General features: G+C 38.0%; 3 protein-coding genes across 7 annotated transcripts; 2 read left to right on the top strand and 1 right to left on the bottom strand.

Moving 5' to 3' along the window:
- Positions 1–1,658: 1,658 nt before the first annotated feature.
- duox2 (dual oxidase 2) lies at positions 1,659–4,767 on the top strand. Its single transcript, XM_055155870.1, has 4 exons — positions 1,659–1,681; positions 3,510–3,724; positions 4,316–4,497; positions 4,743–4,767. The coding sequence occupies exons 1-4, from the start codon at positions 1,659–1,661 to the stop codon at positions 4,752–4,754; spliced, it is 432 nt and encodes a 143-aa protein (XP_055011845.1). The 3' UTR covers positions 4,755–4,767.
- A 142-nt stretch (positions 4,768–4,909) lies between these two features.
- Positions 4,910–12,026, bottom strand: apba2a (amyloid beta (A4) precursor protein-binding, family A, member 2a). 4 transcript variants are annotated; one of them, XM_055155489.1, is made up of 12 exons: positions 11,939–12,026; positions 9,424–10,572; positions 8,918–9,028; positions 8,797–8,836; positions 8,564–8,736; positions 8,345–8,431; positions 8,074–8,253; positions 7,665–7,844; positions 7,147–7,359; positions 6,446–6,565; positions 6,221–6,357; positions 4,910–5,726 (listed from the first exon to the last, which is right to left on the bottom strand). In XM_055155489.1, exons 2-12 carry the CDS (start codon positions 10,540–10,542, stop codon positions 5,717–5,719), a joined length of 2,370 nt encoding a protein of 789 aa, XP_055011464.1. In that variant the 5' UTR covers positions 10,543–10,572; positions 11,939–12,026; the 3' UTR covers positions 4,910–5,716. The 4 variants fall into 4 exon arrangements, with proteins under 4 accessions (XP_055011464.1, XP_055011466.1, XP_055011467.1 ...); XM_055155491.1 differs by having other exon boundaries at positions 8,564–8,709; XM_055155492.1 differs by having other exon boundaries at positions 9,904–10,572.
- A 371-nt stretch (positions 12,027–12,397) lies between these two features.
- On the top strand, positions 12,398–18,332 carry fan1 (FANCD2 and FANCI associated nuclease 1). 2 transcript variants are annotated; one of them, XM_055155944.1, is made up of 14 exons: positions 12,398–12,764; positions 12,843–13,830; positions 13,928–14,068; positions 14,793–14,994; positions 15,096–15,329; positions 15,404–15,535; positions 15,606–15,714; positions 15,786–15,905; positions 16,423–16,587; positions 16,659–16,821; positions 16,894–16,997; positions 17,095–17,289; positions 17,362–17,490; positions 17,575–18,332. In XM_055155944.1, the coding sequence occupies exons 1-14, from the start codon at positions 12,684–12,686 to the stop codon at positions 17,710–17,712; spliced, it is 2,901 nt and encodes a 966-aa protein (XP_055011919.1). In that variant the 5' UTR covers positions 12,398–12,683; the 3' UTR covers positions 17,713–18,332. The 2 variants fall into 2 exon arrangements, with proteins under 2 accessions (XP_055011919.1, XP_020790840.1); XM_020935181.2 differs by having other exon boundaries at positions 12,398–13,830.
- The last annotated feature ends 202 nt before the right edge of the window (positions 18,333–18,534 follow it).

Genomic DNA, 18,534 nt, shown 5'->3' with positions numbered 1-18,534 from the left:
GTTTCAATAATTGATTTTCTTGCACAGTCCGTTCCGCAGAAATCCAATAACCACTAATTGCTCCTCGACAACATAAGCGCTGGGCATGTAATGACTCCACGTCTTTCACACTCTACTCTTAAATCTCTCAAACTGCAGCTCACAGTGAGCCACAGCCCTGTAATTAATTCTCAGTACAGCAGCCCTCCCCTCCATTAGAGCTCAATGATTAAGTCAAGTAATTGGCTAGGATAGGCCCGCACACACCTGGGCCTTAGCAACAGCAATCTGCAGCTGCAAGATGTTTTCTTTGTCACTGAAAATACAATTGTAGTTTATTTGCAAGAACTGACAGAATAGTTAGAGGATTGTACTTGGTCCTAATAATAAACATGAACATAAAATATTAGATTCAAGCTGGCTGCTGCCTTGCCACAAATATCCACATATTTTTGATGGTGTACTTGAATTAGTATGCGTGTATTGTCGTTATATGTAGTTCTATCACGTTGTCACATAAACTTTTTTTTTCTCTATTAGAAGGCTGTTTTGGATGGTACCCCCAACTAGCTGTATACACTTTTATATCAGTTAAGTAACTTCTTCTTCTCAATAGGTTTCTGCATCAATCATGTAGCATATTTATGGAATGCGTGGTTGGCAAGTAAGTCAGATATTTGGCTATAAAATTCTTTTATGCTAGAACCTCTCAATCTTTCCTTCTGTCTAAATTGGGTTTCAACTGTTGAAGCTCGAAATTGTGACTAGTTATCTTGTTTATATTCTATCACGTGCTTCAGGACTTAGAATGGGGATTCCATCAACATATTACTGCATGACATTACTATTGTTCATCACTGTGTTTGACACAAATATTACTTTGTCATCAATGCGAGAGGTGTTCTAGATGTAGTTTATACTTTATTCAATGAACTGAAAGGAATCATGTGCCTAAAATTATATGTTCCTTGTATATTATTCACTTACTCTTTACTTAAGTATAATCCCATGCATTTTTTGTCTTTTTTTCCAAAATCTCATTTCTGGGTCTTAACTCACTTTATGGCCATTTGTTCTCGGATACTTTTTCTAACTCACCGCCATTAATACGATTGGAGAGGGGACGTTGAAGACAGAACTGAGGCCACTAATCATGGGGCCCATGTCCGGGAAGACCTACCATAAATATACAAGTCTTGGTAACATACTTTTGTTTCCAATCGCAGTGGGTTAATGCTGTTACATTACTGATCTAATTCCAAACAGTGCTTTAAATTGGCCTTCTACGTATGTGGGGTTTATGCACCATACCCTAATCAGCAGTGGCGATCAATGATTAGAAGCAACCTTCAGAAAGGGAGAAACTCTGTTTCAATTAAGGTGCGTCCACAGCTGGATAGATAATTCGTCTTTACTCAATTAGACTAATATCACATCACTAAAAATCTTCCAACATGATGGAACAAAAGAATACACGGAGTCCAGAGCAGTAAGACCGCTATACAACCGCTTGTTCGGTTTAAACACAGAGTTTAAAGGCAAAACACACGTGAAGGATCATCACATAACACCTGAATCGTATTCATAGGAGATTGCCATATTTACTACCTACTGCGTCAAAACCAGGCAAACGAGGGTCACTATTAATATTTCTCATTTTGATCGGAGCACAGAGAGCAATGAAGAAACTGGGTACAAACAGGTAAGGAATCGGAAACTCAGCTGAAAGCTCGTTTCACTCTCCCAACGCCTGGGTACTCACAGCATTACATTATCAGGCAGGTGAACTGAAGACCATTTGAGAGCCGTGAGGGACTACCATAAATAATTAGGATTGCGATTTTTAATTAATGCGATGGTGGGGGACCAGGCATCACATAGCAAAAATAAAAACTCCGCAGGATTACTTTGAGTTGGGGTACCATAAACTGGAACTAGTCTCTTCACTAGACGGGCAAGCGAATGAGTACAAGCTTTTGGGCAGACAGCTTTCACAGAACAGCAGTTCACAAGGCATTTGTTGCGTTAAACAGAGAGTGCAGAACTATTACTATAGGCAAACCATAAGCACGATCAAGGGACGCGGCAGTTCGTCAGTAAGGAGCCGGTACCGAGCCAATTTGACGGATTAGGATTGAAACTTCTTACTTTTTCAAAAAATAATGTTGACACATGGCGCACTTACACCGTACTGAGCTATGTAGCAATCACACATAACAACAATTTATTATATACAAATCAAGTCTCAATTGGTCAAGAAATAATTTTAACTTATCATTTCATGTTTCCAAGGCTTTTTCTATACTTGGTGAAACGTTCTTGTGACACACGTGAGATCCCTGCCTAATTTGTTTCTTGTTGAATCCTAAGTATACTTGCTTATTGAGGGATATTAACAAGGGTTTGAAATAAAAAAAACATAAGATGCACAAAATGGTAAAACAAGATCTTTATTTAAAGCAATTTATTTTTAATATTTTTGTCTTTCCATAAAGACTTGTATGGGTGATTTGAATATTCGTTTGGTGTCATATGTCCTTTGGATGACTAACCAACTATATATAGGCCAAAGCCCACAGGCGGCCATAGAGGCACTCATTTGTTAAACGGAATTCGAAAATGATTAGTACTCATTGCTTTCATACTGGAAAAGATCAAGGCAGTTCAGTATGTAGGTTACTGAAATTTCTTTTCTTTGCCCTTACCTCTAGGACCATCACTCGTGGTGCATTTTTATTTAAGTGAGAACAACTTAATCCCAATTCATACCAAAACATGAGATGTTAGCCTGGCACGATAACCATGGATAGTTCTGAACAGTATGAGAAATCGCTTGATTATCGTTAGGCCTTCCTGAGACCATCCCATTCTGTACATCTGTACGAAAAAAATGGACACCTAAAATAGTCAATGTGAGAGCCTCTCTCTTCCACCATATTAGGCCATTAATTACGCTGAGAGAGGGTTATGTGGGACCTAGAAACCTTTTACTGCAATTTCCACTATATTTGTAAGTAAAATTAATGCCTGTACCCAGTCCTATCAGTAAAGACAAAAGGCCAGTTTGAGTAAGCTCATCTCATACCGGCTCGTAGTAGAGTACAACTAAAATTCCAATTTTTATTTAACAGAATACAATGACACCCACCAAATGTCGTCACTATGAATGCATTGGGTCCACAGAAGGGCTGAGAGTCTATTGATCGGCTGAACTCGTTGGAAATGGTATTAAAATATCAAATTACAATATACTATGTATATGTAATCCTATTATATAATTATGGTCTATTTATCAAATAATCATTAACAGGTCCTACTTGGTACTTTGTACAGCATAATTTTTTCAGGTTTTGTGAAGTGTTTTGAGTGAGCATGTAGCAGGTGGCACTGTAACCCAAGTTAAACTTCCCTTAGGGGACAATAAAGTTTACCTTAACTTACCATATCTTACAAATATATTTAGCTTAAATAATATACGGAATGTTTTTGCTTTAAGATGGTAAAAGACTTACTTCTTGCTGAACTTTCAGGACTGGCTTTTGCTGCTGGATCCTATCCAACATCCTCTTCTCGATGCCTGTTGTCCTGTACGCTGGATACATGATGCTGGCCACGTCTGCCTGTATCTTCATTTCCATAGCCTCCTTCTCCGCCATCAAGAACGCTCCACAGTGTGTCTTCTCTATTGGCACAAACTCCCTTGTGACAGAGTACAGCCATTCATTTTGGCTGGCCGTGGCTACAGGTATTTATAGGCTACGGGAGGCCATCCTGTCTTGATTTTTTAACCAATCTTTCATTCTCAATACACACATTCAAAGTTTTCAAATTTGAATACAAGAGCAGGGATATCTAATTTATGGTAAGTACCTAAATGCAACTCTGAGATTTATTTTTTATTTTTTATGATCTATAGATTTTTTGCTGAATTGTACTTTAACCCCTATATACAAAAATCCCTATCACCATAATCTCATTATATTAATATTTAGTTGTGAGACAAGCCTTGAGATCAAGTTTGAACAAAGGTGTCTTGGCACAGTAAAACACTTTTTTAGATTTATTCACTGTATTCACCTCCAGTCTTTGGTCCTCTCGTTTGTACGTTTCAATTTATGTCCCTTGATGAAAAAAGTTATAGACATCCCTGCACCAGCGTAAAGTTGGGTTAAGTGTCTTGCTCAAGGAAACAACAATATTAAAAAAGTATATAGTAAAGTAATTTCTTTATTGTCACAAATGTATAAAACTCATACAGAGTCAGCCTGATTCTTTATTTGTAGTTGTTGCTTAAAATAAATTTTAACTCAGCACTATTTGCTCTAATTTTTTGAAGGTCTTTTGTGTGCCACCATTGGAATCCTGGTTGTGGTGTTGTATTTTTTGATACCAGACAAACTGAAGGAAGCATTTAGTGCTGGTGTCTACATAGATGAAGATGATGACAGTTCGTCCAGAGAAGGCTATTTCAACACCATTTTCCTCGATGGAGTCATAGTTACACCAGCTACATCCAAAGTAAGCCAGTTTAAAAAAACACTTAACTATTACATATACTAGAACTCATAACTTCCATCAGTTTGTTATTCTACTAATTCATCGTTTTATTTCAATTTACGAATCAAATTCAAATTCCGAATCACTCACAAAATATAAAACTTGCCTATGATAGTTCATTTGACTTACAGCTGATGTTCGTGATTTGTGTAGTTTATTTATTTATTTTTTGTGATTGAAAACTATTATGCTTTTCTGTGTTTTAGAGACATATATGACAACATCCAGACGTCCCTTCAATTTCTTCGTGAATACTTGAAAAACCTTTGTTAAAGGACATTTATTATACGAAATGTTACTTGTGTAGTGTCTGAGCCTTTGAATGTTATCTGTACTGTTTTGTGTATAGTTAGTGTATTTATGAAGGCCAGTATTGTGCTGCTGTAAATAAATTGATGTACCTTGTTGGTATCTAGTATATAGCAGGTGGTAGAGGGTGTGTTTTGTTAAAATGTAATTATTTTTCATTAAAATACAAAACACAAGTATGTAGCAGTGAGTCTATATTCTTGATTTATTTGGACATTACATTCATTCAGTAATGTACATTCGTGTTTGCTCTGGTAAAGGTCTAATACTGCAAGTCTTTGAGTGTAAATGGGTCTTTGGCCTTCAGAGTCACCCAAACAACTCCCCATGTTATTTTTGTACCATTTGTTTTATGATAATAGATTATAATGTAACACAGATGTTGGCAAATCCCTGGTCGGCAATAACAACATGCATATACTGTTTTTAAGTTATATGGCCTTCCAAGTCCTTGAGTAACTCAAATTATTTACATTACATTTACATTTTGACTGCATACACATTATAAAAATGACTAAATAAAAATAAATGTACTTATTATTTATCTCTTCATAAGAAAATAATCATGACCTTAAAGCTACTTCTCTTTAGCACTGAATGTCACAACTACACTGCACATAGAGTATTAAATATTCACATTATAAGGCCATTATGACGATGTGATTCAAGGTAAAACCTGAAATGAGAACTGGATGTTCTTACAGCATTGGAGCAAGAGGCTGAAAATAAAATAATACTATAATAAATTCATCATGTCCCACTGAGTCACCTGTTCTTCCTTCATCTACTGTAATGAGTGGGGCATGTGCCTAAATGTAGACTGGTGTCTCCTGTCCTGTCAGTAGTCTGAACATCACTGCAGGCATTGTCTTCATGTTGATCTGAGAAAAACACAATATTATGGATTAAACTTTCAGTTTGTCAATGCTCACTCAAAACTTCATGAACACTCCTGGCTCATATTATTGTATTGTGGGGGATTGAGAGACTTTGTTTGATAAGATGCAAGTACACATTCTGGAGGGAGAGGAGGAAGACACATGTCTGATGCACATCACACTGAGCAGTTGGTGTATACACCACATGCTCTACATTTTTAACCTGTGCTAACAATTTAAAATTAACATTGTGTTTAACCATGCATTTGTTCAGGTATAAGGCAACTTCAGATCAATACCAAACTGTGGACTTGCCCTCTTCACATTTTGCATAAGAAGTCAATTATCTGCTACAATTGGGATAGAAATTCACACTGGCTGTAATACTGAACTGATTTAACAGTGTTTTGGTGCTAGTGTGTCTTTAAAATCCAGTGAGCCTTTGTGTGGTGCAGTAATCAGTGAAAATTGCCATCTTGTGGCAGAGTTGCTCTTACCTCACCCACTGAGACAGGGTTTGAACGATCTTCTCATGCGCCATGGCAACAACACTCTGACCATTTATTTCTATGATTCTGTGACCAACGCGGACGCCGCCTCTCTCTGCAATGCCACCCCTCATCAGGCTGCAGATCTGAGAAGAATAAAATGTGGGTTGAATTTAAGTGACAGAAGTTGTAGTGTTTTGATAAAAGCCAGTTTATTGTGAAGAGTTGACTCACAATGCCGTTTTGAACACTGAAGCCAAGTTGAAACTTCAGGTCAGGTCTCTTGATAAGGACAGTGGTAACAGGAGGGCAACTGACAATGCTCAGTTTTACTTTTACATGGTTTTTCAGGCCCTGTAACAAAGGTTTACATTAGTTGTGGTAATTTACACTTTGTAGATATGGCTATTATCATCATGTAATGTATAATATAATGTATAAACACATGTTCTCAATATGCAATACAATACAAAATACAGGCTGAATTGCAATTTCAACACACTTGAATTTGACTGAATTTTGGCTCATGACAATGTGTTATACTCCATCATCCTTTCTGCTAGACCTGCACATGAATCACAAAGACTGCAGTTATTAATAATTACCTCTGCAAAGAAAAAAATATTTCTGTTCTTCTTTTTTTTTTAACCTGTATTATATCTGTTGTTTAGATCTCAACAAACATGTTCTGGATTTCATGGGATGCTTGTATTAGTTTATCAGTTTATATTTCAGTGTTCTCTAAAATCTGAACTCTAATGGAATTTTTTACAATGCACACACTCAACAGAAACATATCAAAAATCACTAATCTAATCACAATACTTCCCAAAAATTTGTTTAAGTTTTTACAAAATTGAGCAACAATACTGTCAGGTAAAGTCAACCAAACATTCACCTGATGTAAGGAGGTGTGTCAGACGTGTGCTATGTACCTTGATGATGCCCTGGCAGGTGGCGAGTGGCAGCCCGACCAGACTAGTGTCATTGATGGACATGATCTGATCACCAACACTGAGTTTCCCAGAGCGTGCTGCAGGACCACTGTTCAACATCCCAGCAAGGATCACAGTGGGTAAAATAGAGCCCCACCCAGACTCTACTATTACCACACCAAGGATCTCCCCTTTCTGCTTCTCAATGTATAACTGCAAGACAAAAATGGGTTAAGTCAATAAATATTTGTCTGAACTAAACCAGATCTAAACAAGGACTGCAAGATTACAATCAAATCAAGAGCATAACCAAATCCGGTCTAAAACTTACTTCGAAAATAATTTGAATTTATTGAACTGTTTATTGAAAGTTCTAACTACTACCTTCTATCTCCTTACATTTAGATGTAGCATTGTTTGACAACTGTGTAATAGAGTTATCAATTTGAAGTCCTTAATTACTGCTCATTTATGTCAATGTCACTCAGTTGCCTTTGGTAAAATAACACATGCCACACCTCTTTACAGTTGTCAGAATTTGAGAAATGGACAAGGTCATCATGGTACATCTCCTGGGAGTTGATGATGTCACTGTATTGTTTCTGGCTCAGGTCTGTTGGGTTGATGCCGTTGGCTCTGAGAAACTCTCTATAGGCCACACTGAAAGCCTGGCCAATGGACTGTGCAATGAGTTGTGCCTGTAGGGATGGGAAAGAAAACTATTCAGAAGGCATACTCAAGTTTACCCCTTACATATACTGTGTGAATGAGATACAATGAGATATTTTCAGATTCTATAACACGATGATGGGACTTTTTTGTTTTTAACTTTGATAGCATTAGCCATTACCCTCTATCTAAGAATTGTTACATATAGAATTTGAACACAGAATTTTACTGAATAAACTGTAAAGATCAGATACTTACGTCCTCGGATTCAAATACATAGCAGATCATTCTGTACTGATTTTTGCCTTCTTTTGCAGAGACAGGACATTCTGACAGCTCATCAGATGAAGACATTGGAGTTCGGGCCATTATCACCACGATATTACCAATATCAGCTATGTATGAAATGGTACGCAAGGCACTGTCCATCATTGTCTCCTGCATCAAAAATATTGAGCAGTAAGTATATGTGTAAATACTTAAAATGAATGATATTTTGAATGAGAATTAGGATTTAATAATTCCATACCTGTGTGTCAGCATTTAACACTTTAACTGCTTTAGTAGAAATAAATAAATCCACTTCTGTCATCATATGGGAGTCCTCATCCTGGCTCTTTGAACAAAGACATACACATTTTGTTGATATATTATACTAGTATAAGATATAAAAATCAATGGCACCCCCTTGTGGCAAATATATATACTTTTGAAACATAAACACAACCTAATTTTTGAGATTTATCACCTTAATGTGATTGACAGCTTCCTGGGCCTGGGACATCCGCACTGACTTGGTTGGATTTTTGTCTGACAACACTTGGGTGCAGCCCAGGTAGTTAGCAGCAAAGATGATTCCATCAATGAGGTCCTCTGGTTCACAGGGACCCGGGACTACGCGTGTGAACAAAACAAAATACACTGTGCAAATTGGTGAATTAGAAAAAGTACCAAGAGACATCAATATTTATAGATAATTACCATCTTCAAAGCAAGGAAATGAAGGTGCTTCTTGTATTATCTGTGAAGATAAAGTATAGCTTAATAAATGGAGATGTTTTGGTTTTATTGTTTATTTTCAACTCAATAAATAACGCTATACTTTTGGACTGCCATTCTCCTCAGGTGGTGGAGGCTGTGGACTCTGGGGCCTTCTTGGCTGCTCTGGTGAGTGCTTAAGCGTTGCAGCTGTGCTTGTCTCTTCATCCTGAATCTATACAGGATATATTACATTTGTATTACAAAACAGAAAATAACATTAAAATCAAATTCATATAATGAATTTAGTGATTCCCAAACTGTAGTTTGGGGTCACCTTTACTGGTGTTTCATTTATAAAGCCTTTTGCCTACAGTCTTGTTATGTCTACAGAATTGGTTTAGTCAGGTTTAACTAAAGAGATGGGTTAATCCAGGTTTGGTATGCCCAAAATATGTCCTGGTTTTTTCTTGGCTTAGTCCAGGTTTGTAATTGACCACATGCTGTCCTTGTTTTTTTTCCCGATTTTGTTCCAGTTCCGAGTTTATCTCTGGGTTTTATACACAAGTATTTTGTGAAACAGTGTGGGAAATGTTTGGGAATCACTGGTTTGTCCATTTTCATTCATACCTGCTGTGATGGCTCCGGTCCATTTGTCCTTTCCTCCGGATCTTTGCTGTATTCTACAGTGGTTTGCGGAGGGGGTGGGACAGATTTGGCAGCCTGGGGAGGACTGTCCTGACTGGGAAGCTGGGGGCTGTCTATGCTGGAAGGAGCCTCTCTTCTCGGGGCAGCAGTGGCAGGTGGAGGTGGCGGGGGATGGGAATGCCGAGGGGGTGGAGGAGGATGTTGCTTATTACTGGGGCCTGGTTTGACTTTCGTCCGCTTGTGGTCCGTTCTTGGACGTTGATCTGTCCCATTTGTGCTACCTGCTTTTGCTACACTCTGTTCCATACACTGTGCTGTACCTCTTCTCCCTCGCCCTTTACTTGGTCTATCTTTTATGTGATTGTGATCAGACTTCTTTGTGGATTCTGGATTTTTCTGGATTTTTGATACTCTATCTATTTCAACCACCTTTTCATTTCTAGAACATTCAAATACACTCACCTCCCCCATTTGCGAAGGGTTTTGTTCATGCTCTTCCAAGTCTTCTATGAATTTTACACCAACTAGAACTTCTTCTATGTCATCTCCATCTGTGAAAAAATAGCTATTTTCCTGACCTTTAACAATGTTGCATTTTGCAGCAGCAGCCTGTAAATTATGGCCGGCTTGTATTAATCTCTCTTTGCCAGGCTTGGTTTCTGGTTGTGAAGGCTGACATACCTGTGTATCTTGGACCACTCTTGCTGCACCACTGTTCTCATTAATATTCTCAGTCACTGCATGATGCTTTAAATAGCCAGGCTCCTCGGGACAGTACTGCCTGTAGTACCTCATGTCCACAGCACCCTCTCTTGGTAAATGCAGGACCTCATCATAGTCTTGTTCCACGTCTGAACCCACATTGTCATACTCAGACCCAGTGTCCTCCATGTCTACAGGACCTGGGACACGGGCTGTGTAATGGTGTTGTGGGACAGTCAACTGATCATTTTGGACATCTTTTGAAGTACATTGAAGAGATTCTGACTCCTCCCTCTCAAAATCTTGGTTGATCTCTTGGGTGGTCAGTCCTGGTCTAGCAGGATACAGTGAGGGACTGGGAGCTTTAGAACTGGTTCCTGGCCTCTTTACATGAGCCATTACTGGCCCTGTAGCCTTCTGCTCTCAGTCCTGTAAATAAAAATAGACAATTCAATTACTTTTGTTATACTTCATAAAAGAGGTACAACACTGTGGTGTGATCAACAATGTTAGTTGGCTCACAGAGGAAAAGGAGGCAAAGCTATAAAATCAGATGTGAAGATGGTGAAGTTCTCTTTGGGAATGAAAAAAATTCATAACATTATAAATTAGTACAAAAAGGCACAGTGTGGCTTGGATTTGGGGAATTTGCATCAAATATAACAGATTTATTATTATTGAAAATATTGCATTTGTTATGGCCATTGTCTGACTACTGCTCCCTGCTGAGTCAGGTGGAAAAAAGGAAAACATAAAGTTAGTTGGTATGAAATGGAGGCAGAATATTCTATCAAACACATGTGTAATGTTAAAGCAAATCACAATTTAATCACATTAAAATGTCACAAGACGGCATACACAGTTATTTGACAGTTATCATACTGACCCTGGAAAAATAATTTGCCAGATACAATTGTGCTGTTAATGTGCATCATCGGCTTTCTTGCTATGTTGAATCTGCTCTAATTGCCTTCATAATATAGGAGGATACATGTTTGAAAAAGCTTTGTCAGCCTTGTGTGTAGGAGTAGAGCTGTACACATCAGAGCAAATTATGAAAAACATCTGTAGATGGTGAATATATTTATATGCCTAGTTCAATTCCTTTTGGCTTAACTTATTTGGTTTCATCACCAGTCAGATATATTCCTGCTGCCACACAGTCTTATCATTATTATTAACACAATTATAAAGCAAGTGTGTCTGTCTCTATTTTCATGCTGTTTGTATTAAAATGGACATGGTGATTGCAAAGGCCATAGCTCTAATGACAACACACCCTCCTTATTTGACCAACGAATTCTGAATATGGTAATATTTTGTGGAGGATAGGGAGTAGACCCTTTTAATTTGATCAGACAATCCAAATATTTATCGGTGATGCCCACTGAAAGCTCATTAGGCCAAACTTTTACCGCAGCTGCAGGGAGGACTGGTTGTTGTGGCTGCTCCAGTTTCCTCACGAGTGGACATCGCATTCCCATCTGGCTAAAATCGATTACACAATTGGATAAACGTACGCCCGCTGTAATATAAGCTTGCATCGATGACAGAAAGCGCGTTGTGCACTCAGTTTGTCTAACCATGTGAAATATCGTATTATTAGGCTTCTACTGCTGCAGCAATTCATGTCGACCTTGGTTCTTAGCATCCAGACTGCACCATGCTGACTCCGCTGGGCTGATGTTGTGTGGGCTACAGAGAAGGAGCATATCATACATCTTTGTTTCTGCCGAAACATTTCGTGCCTTTGTTAAATCTGGTCCAAAACAATAATGTAGCATGCGTGTCTTACCAACATGAGCCCGGTGTCGCAGCCTCCTCCTTTCCTCTAAATACGCCCGTCTTGGTCACATCAGATGGCTCTCTCCGGATGGTGGTGGTGGTGGTTTGGAATAAAAGCAGCACAGCAGCCCAGGAACATGTGTATGAAATACAGCTCCAAACCTAGCTCCATAGCACAACATATGTAGCTCTTACATGGTTATTAACACGGCAGACATTTTTTTAAAGAATCAAATTAATTTTGTTATATGTTATTAAATAATAATGTTGTGCAGCGTAACATTGAGTTATGATTCGCGGTAAATTTTTGAAATGTGAAACCCTATATGAAAAAATATAAAACATTGTTATTATTATCATGTTTTTTATTTTATTTTATTTTGCTTTGTGTTACATTTTCATTATGGATCTGGGATCGATTAATGATTCTTAAAATGTCTGTGCTCGGCTAGTTGAGTCTGAGAAGCGGGATTACACATTGCATTGTTTTTACGCTTGCACTCGCTTATGTTAGCAAATCTGGCTATGGCTCTTCGGTTTGTTTAGCTTGTTTAAGGGTGAAACTGTACTTTCACGTTGATTATGTAAGATAGATGTGCAATATATTATTCAATCAATTATGCGAGCTTGAGGTATTGTCTGTTGACTAAACAGCATTTGAGTGAGCTACATGGAGCTACTTATCTGTAATGCCCATCGAGGATGCAAGAAGAAACAACTGTTTTGATTGAGCCAAAGGTCTTACCTCCTACAAGATGAGTGACACCCCGAAAAAGGACAAACGCCAGAACCGACTGTCATTGTCCAAGAGTAAGAAGAGCAATGCAAAAGCTGGGGTCAGTGCCAGTACAACTCCTATCACCTCCTTCTTCAGCTGCCAGCCCCCTAACCTGGCCTGTCCTCTGTGTGGCCAGGTAGTACCAAGATTCAAGATCAATGAGCATATCGATCTGCAATGTCAGAACTTCCAGAGACAGGACAGCAGTGCCACCTCAGCAAGTAATACTGTTGTGCCCAGCAGCCACCTGTCATTCAGAGGGAAATCACCACCCAGCTCACCAGATATCATAAGCCCTAAACAGAAGGAGAACGTCAAGGAAGGTCAGACTAGTCCTTATTTTAAAAACACAGATTTTCAAGACACACCACGAGAAGTGGTGAGTAAAACTGTTGTCCGAAAGATAGACCTGGGAAGTCTTTCCTCCAAGTTGTCAAAAAAGTGTCGTAATGTTGCTGATAATACGCACAAGGACACTGTTAACCATGGAATTATGGCTTCAAGTGAGAAAGGTACATCTTCTGAGACACTTGGCAGCTCACAGAAGGAAAATGTGAATATAGTGGACAAGCAAGACCATGGTGTAATTGATTTGACAGACATTGATGATACTGGTCAAGGTGTGAAAGATGCTGCAGAAGTATTAATAACACCAAAAACTGAGATGTTTCATAAAATGTTCACTCCTAAATCCTTGTCCATGTCTTCCAAATTAACAAAAAGGAAAACTACTTCAAGTGTTACAAGGACCTGTAAGAAAGCCAAATATGAAGAAGATAAAAATAAAGAGCCTGAAGATGTAAGACAAAATAGTATTCCAATTATAAAGGATGTGAATGGTAGAGATGAAAAACATATGATTCCGAAACCACTCAGTGATTCCCATAACACCACTGAGGGAATGGAGAAAAACAATATTATTCCTATCAAGGATAATTTGCAGGATTTAGAACCTGAGAAGATATCTAAAGATGTGAAAGTTGAAAGCTCCCAATCTACTTATCTGCCTTATTATCTCCGGAACTTCTTGACTGTACTTCAGGCTGTACTTGAGAATGAAGACGATCGATTATTATTCAATGATGAGGATATGTCACTTATACACACATTTGAGAACTTATCAGGTATACTAAATCTCTATTATCTATTTTCTATTATCAGTATGAGTATGAAGTTATGAATAGTTAAATATAAAGCTTGTTTTGTTGTTTCTGTTCAAAGTCATGGGGCAGAAGCTGTATGTGAGGCTGTTTCAAAGGAAGTTGAAATGGCTCCAAGTCAATAAACTGGATTATGATGAGATAAGCAGTGATCTGGCACCAGTGGCACAGGAACTGGTTCAACAAAGATTTCTTCAGTCAGGTAAATGATTCAAGGCTTATTCAACTAATATGATAAAATGTTTTGTCATATGTATTAAAATAGTCTAGAAGAAAGTCAAATATTATGAACATTTACTAATTTACTATGGGATTATATGTATAATACGGTCCACTTTAGATGTTTATGAGATTGATACCAATGTACTGATATTTTAATACTGATAACAAGCTATCAAAACAATTTTCATTCTCAGCAACTGCAGTTTTTTAGTTTATCTGTACATTATAATTAATGTTTAGATCAGATAAATCATTTCATTTAAAATTATTATATGCCAAGATAAAGTTATATATGTACTAAATGTTAGGGAATAACAGAATAGCCAATAAAAGAATAAAAGAATATAGAATTACCAATGAGAGAAAAACTGAATAATCCCTGTGTGTTGTCAGGTCAAACTCTTCTAGGTAGTGGTATCAGTATTGGATTGATACTACAATACTTGTCTAGTATTACTTGGAATCACATTTTTGTAATCACTGGGATTGTCCCTCACAATTTAAATGTATTGAATTTGATTTGTACACTTACACTTTGTGCAAGTCCTTTTTTGTCATCCAGGTACAATAATATTCAAAAACATGAAAGATATAAAAGAGTCAACTGCATTTTTAGATTTTTTTTTTTTTTTTTCAAAATATTGTTGCCTAAAGTCCAGTAACAAGTTGTCTTAAATGCGTTATTTGTTGGTGTTTATTCCCAGAGAATGATCTTGAAGACCTAGGAGAGGCTCTGGACTTGCTGCCTGCTCCTGAACTAAAATCTCTGGCTAAAACCTTCCACCTTGGTAACTCTGGGACCCAAAAACAGCAGCTAGTGGAAGGCCTTCTACGTCTGAGCAAGCAGAAGTCCCTCTTTTCTGTGGCTCCTGGTCAAAACAATATTGGTGCAGTCATGCTCAAAAGGTCTCATGATTATACATGTATGACTACTATACAAGGCTATACAACTACTATACTACTACTATACAAGTCAATTGTATGTCTTCCAATTTGTAATAATATAGGGCAAAACACCTAGCTGGATCCTGTGTTCGCTTGCATCGTGGTCCAAGAGCTGTCTTCTCCCGAGTCCTCCTGCTCTTCTCATTGACTGACTCTTTGGATGAGGAGGAGATGGCAGCAGGTGGACAAAGCCAACTCTACACTATCCTGCTTGTGAAATCTGGACGTCTGGCCTTCCCAGAGTACACAATAGAGCGCAACACTAAAGTTTTTCAGGACAGAGATGATCTTATAAGGTGAGAAAAACTTATAGTTACAACAGTTTAATGAATAACAATACATATGTAGTGATTTTTTTTGTAATGATTAGATATGAAGCATCCATGCGAGCTTTGCAGGAAGTCACTACAGCTATGCAGAATGGCCAATGGGAGGAGGCCTTTGAGTTGTACAGCAGTGCTAAATATGTTTGGCAAGAGTTGAGGGATAAACTGGATTTTAGGTAAAAAATTTCAAATATTTCCTCTTTAAATGCAGCCTGTTTGTTTATCTTTCAATGTTTGATTGACTAGCTACCAGGAAGAGCTCCCTGTCTTTCTGCGCAGCTTCACCACTGGATGGGCCTATACTCGTATCCTGTCCAGAGGAGTGGAGATTTTACAAAGGCTGCGGCGTTATGAGGTCTTGTTACAAATGAAAGAGAAGACACTTTTACTTCTTGTATTTTAAGATGTTTACTTTTTAATTCACAGGAGGCTGTACTAGAACTCCAGTCCTTATTGTCACAGCAAGTTTATTGTCAAGACAGTCGAGGACGATGGTGGGACCGACTCGCACTAAACCTGCACCAGCATCTCAAAAAGCCAGAGCAGGTCACTTTTACAGTTGTTTTGATTATATTCATCAATATTATTTCTTAAATACTTAACACCATGAATTGGTGTTGGCAGCGACATGTTAAACATGTTACACTATTTAACTTTTCTTGTGGAGGGTTCATTACCTGATTTTCTCATGGAGAGGTTTTGCTTGGAATGTTCCACAGTATGGTATAAATTTATATATTTTGTCCATATTCAAATTGCTTGAAAAAATCTTGACCAAGTGCAGTCACCTTTCATGGGGATAAAGGTTTTATTGCCATTTGGACCAAACAACTCAGGCAAAGCAGTAATCTCAGGAGAAAGAAAAGTTTCCATACTGCACCTTTAAAAATGCATGAAACAAAGAAACAAACTACAAAAAAATACATTTATCTATGGTGAGTCTGTCATATTTTGTTAATGTCACAACTACTGCCTGATATATATATTTTATTATCTAATGCTTAAGCTTATGCTTTCTAATGCATTGTATCTTCCTGACTGATTTGCCACTTTGTGGTTGCAGGCGATATGTGCTATCAGAGATGGATTGGCTGACCCTTTGGTGCGGACAGGGCATAAACTATCCCTTCACCAGAGAGCTGCCCGGATGAGAGATTCTGCAAGCTGCAAAAAATACTGCTTAAAACTGAGAGATATTCCCACTATCCATGTTCAAGATGTGAAACATGTAAATATAATACAACAATGGAAAATGTTATTTCTTATATTCTTAGTCTAAAAGGAGCCTTTGTTTTGAAGGTGACAATACAGGGACAGCTCTTTCCTCATGAAGGGGGTACTGGGAAGTCTAGGTTTCTTATCCCCGTGAAAGGAAACAATGATGAAAGCTCTAATGCAACAGTAATATGCTCAGTGGAGGATCTGTCTTTAGCACATTATCAAAAGCAGGGATTTAATGAAGGTAAGTACAGTGTTATCTCTTATGCAGTGCCTTTTTAGTCTCATAAGTAAAATATGCTTTATTATATAATAGGGATTCATGGAGAAGGCTCGACGTTTTCAACGCTCTTTGCTCTTCTGTTGTGGGACATTATTTTCATGCAGGGTATTCCAGATGTTTTCCGAAATCCATATCAGGTAACATAACAGGATATGCTCATACTGAGAAAAGTATGACACTGCATGAATGCAGTTTGATTTAATTTTGTCTCTCTGCACCTTGTGTCATTAACAGACATGTCCACTGGATCTTTATACTGACTGTTTCTATGAAAACAGAAAAGAGGCAATAGATTCTCGAGTCGAGCTTATTTGTGATGCCTCTGTGGAGACTCTGCACAGCATGTTAGAGGACGTGTGGACCACACAGGAGGGCAAAGTGTGCTCACTGGTCAGCTGGGAGAGGTTTTCATCTCTTCAGCAGGCTCAGGTATTGTATGCAACGCTACATAATTAACAATATAAACAAGATGCCACCTCTAATTAGAGTCTTAATCTGCAGTCTCTCGTGTCCTGTTTGAGTGGGCCTTTCTTAGCCAGTGTAATAATGAGGATGGCAAAGGACTACAGACACTGTCGTGGAGGTTTACCAGATCTAGTGGTTTGGAACACATCAAATAACACTTACAAGGTGGACGTCATTCTTGAGGCTCTCTTAAGTCTGATTATTGTCTTAAGTAACAGAAGCACAGGTGTTAATCTGTGTATTTTGTAGTTGGTGGAGGTAAAAGGGCCAAATGACCGACTGTCACAGAAACAGCAAATCTGGCTGGACGAGCTGCAGAAACTGGGTGCTGATGTGGAGGTGTGTCATGTGACTGCTACTGGAGCTAAAGGATCTCGCCTGGAATAAAGTCACATAAGAAACTTTGAGGTAGTAGAGAATGGAGATTAAATGTCTCTGAGAAAGGAAACCATCAGAGGCTCTGAAAGAATATATTACAATGTCATTTTATTCACATTTGTGGGTAATATAGGTGCTTTCATGTATTCCCTTGCTCCTAAATAGAGATCACCAGAGAATTGCCACTTTCCTAAATAGCATCACATAATCAGGGCTGGTGCATGACAAGAAATAGATCAAACAGCCATAAAAACTGACATAGAATCTCTTTTCTGCTGCACTATTTTTATAATCATTGGTTGCTAAGCAACCAAAATACATTTATATCAATGTTTAAAGCTCTATGAGTTTGTTATTCAAATAAATAGCACAGACCTAGTGAACACATATAAGTGACAAAAATGAGACTTCTGTTTAAATAACCGATCAGTCCAAATGTGTTACATTGTCCTAGACCCAATTCAAAACACAAAAAATGTGAAAAACCAAATCTTTACAGGTGTGACAATAGCAGCAATACTGAAATGTTTTGATTGATCATTGACATTTGACTATTTTAATTGACTCTTAATTTAACAAAAGTCTGTTAATTTGATGCATGAATAAATTATATAGTAATGTGAACTAAACTGTTGTGTTAGTGTGATTAATTTTCCTATGTGTTAGAAATGTAGATGTAGACATGCTGCCTACATCATCAACATCTATCACATCTCTAGGTGTGATGCTGCTGTGTCTGTGGAGAGGGCAGTCTTCTGTGTGTGTGTGTGTGGGGGGGGGCTGTGTGGCTGTGTGGCTGTATGTGTGTTTTAGTAAGATCAGGCCTAGCTC

Source organism: Boleophthalmus pectinirostris, unplaced genomic scaffold (genome assembly GCF_026225935.1).
Source record: "Boleophthalmus pectinirostris isolate CB_2022bp ecotype Guang Dong unplaced genomic scaffold, ASM2622593v1 HiC_scaffold_2, whole genome shotgun sequence".
NCBI lineage: Eukaryota > Metazoa > Chordata > Actinopteri > Gobiiformes > Gobiidae > Boleophthalmus > Boleophthalmus pectinirostris.
The sequence above is the reverse complement of the archived record's forward strand: the minus strand, read 5'-3'. Positions and strand labels throughout refer to the sequence as shown.

What these genes read in the sequence shown, in the direction of transcription:
- fan1 (XM_020935181.2), top strand. Translation starts at nt 12,684, where the DNA reads ATGAGTGACACCCCGAAAAAGGACAAACGCCAGAACCGACTGTCATTG. An exon ending in AAAGCAGGGATTTAATGAAG is followed by an intron (nt 16,822 to 16,893) that starts GTAAGTACAGTG and finishes ATTATATAATAG; the next exon opens with GGATTCATGGAGAAGGCTCG. An exon ending in TTTTCCGAAATCCATATCAG is followed by an intron (nt 16,998 to 17,094) that starts GTAACATAACAG and finishes TGTCATTAACAG; the next exon opens with ACATGTCCACTGGATCTTTA.
- apba2a (XM_055155489.1), bottom strand. Translation starts at nt 10,542, where the DNA reads ATGGCTCATGTAAAGAGGCCAGGAACCAGTTCTAAAGCTCCCAGTCCC. An exon ending in TGTTAAATGCTGACACACAG is followed by an intron (nt 8,254 to 8,344) that starts GTATGGAATTAT and finishes TTTTTGATGCAG; the next exon opens with GAGACAATGATGGACAGTGC. An exon ending in TCAGTGTTCAAAACGGCATT is followed by an intron (nt 6,358 to 6,445) that starts GTGAGTCAACTC and finishes TATTCTTCTCAG; the next exon opens with ATCTGCAGCCTGATGAGGGG.
- duox2 (XM_055155870.1), top strand. Translation starts at nt 1,659, where the DNA reads ATGAAGAAACTGGGTACAAACAG. An exon ending in AAGAAACTGGGTACAAACAG is followed by an intron (nt 1,682 to 3,509) that starts GTAAGGAATCGG and finishes CTGAACTTTCAG; the next exon opens with GACTGGCTTTTGCTGCTGGA. An exon ending in TTGGCTGGCCGTGGCTACAG is followed by an intron (nt 3,725 to 4,315) that starts GTATTTATAGGC and finishes AATTTTTTGAAG; the next exon opens with GTCTTTTGTGTGCCACCATT.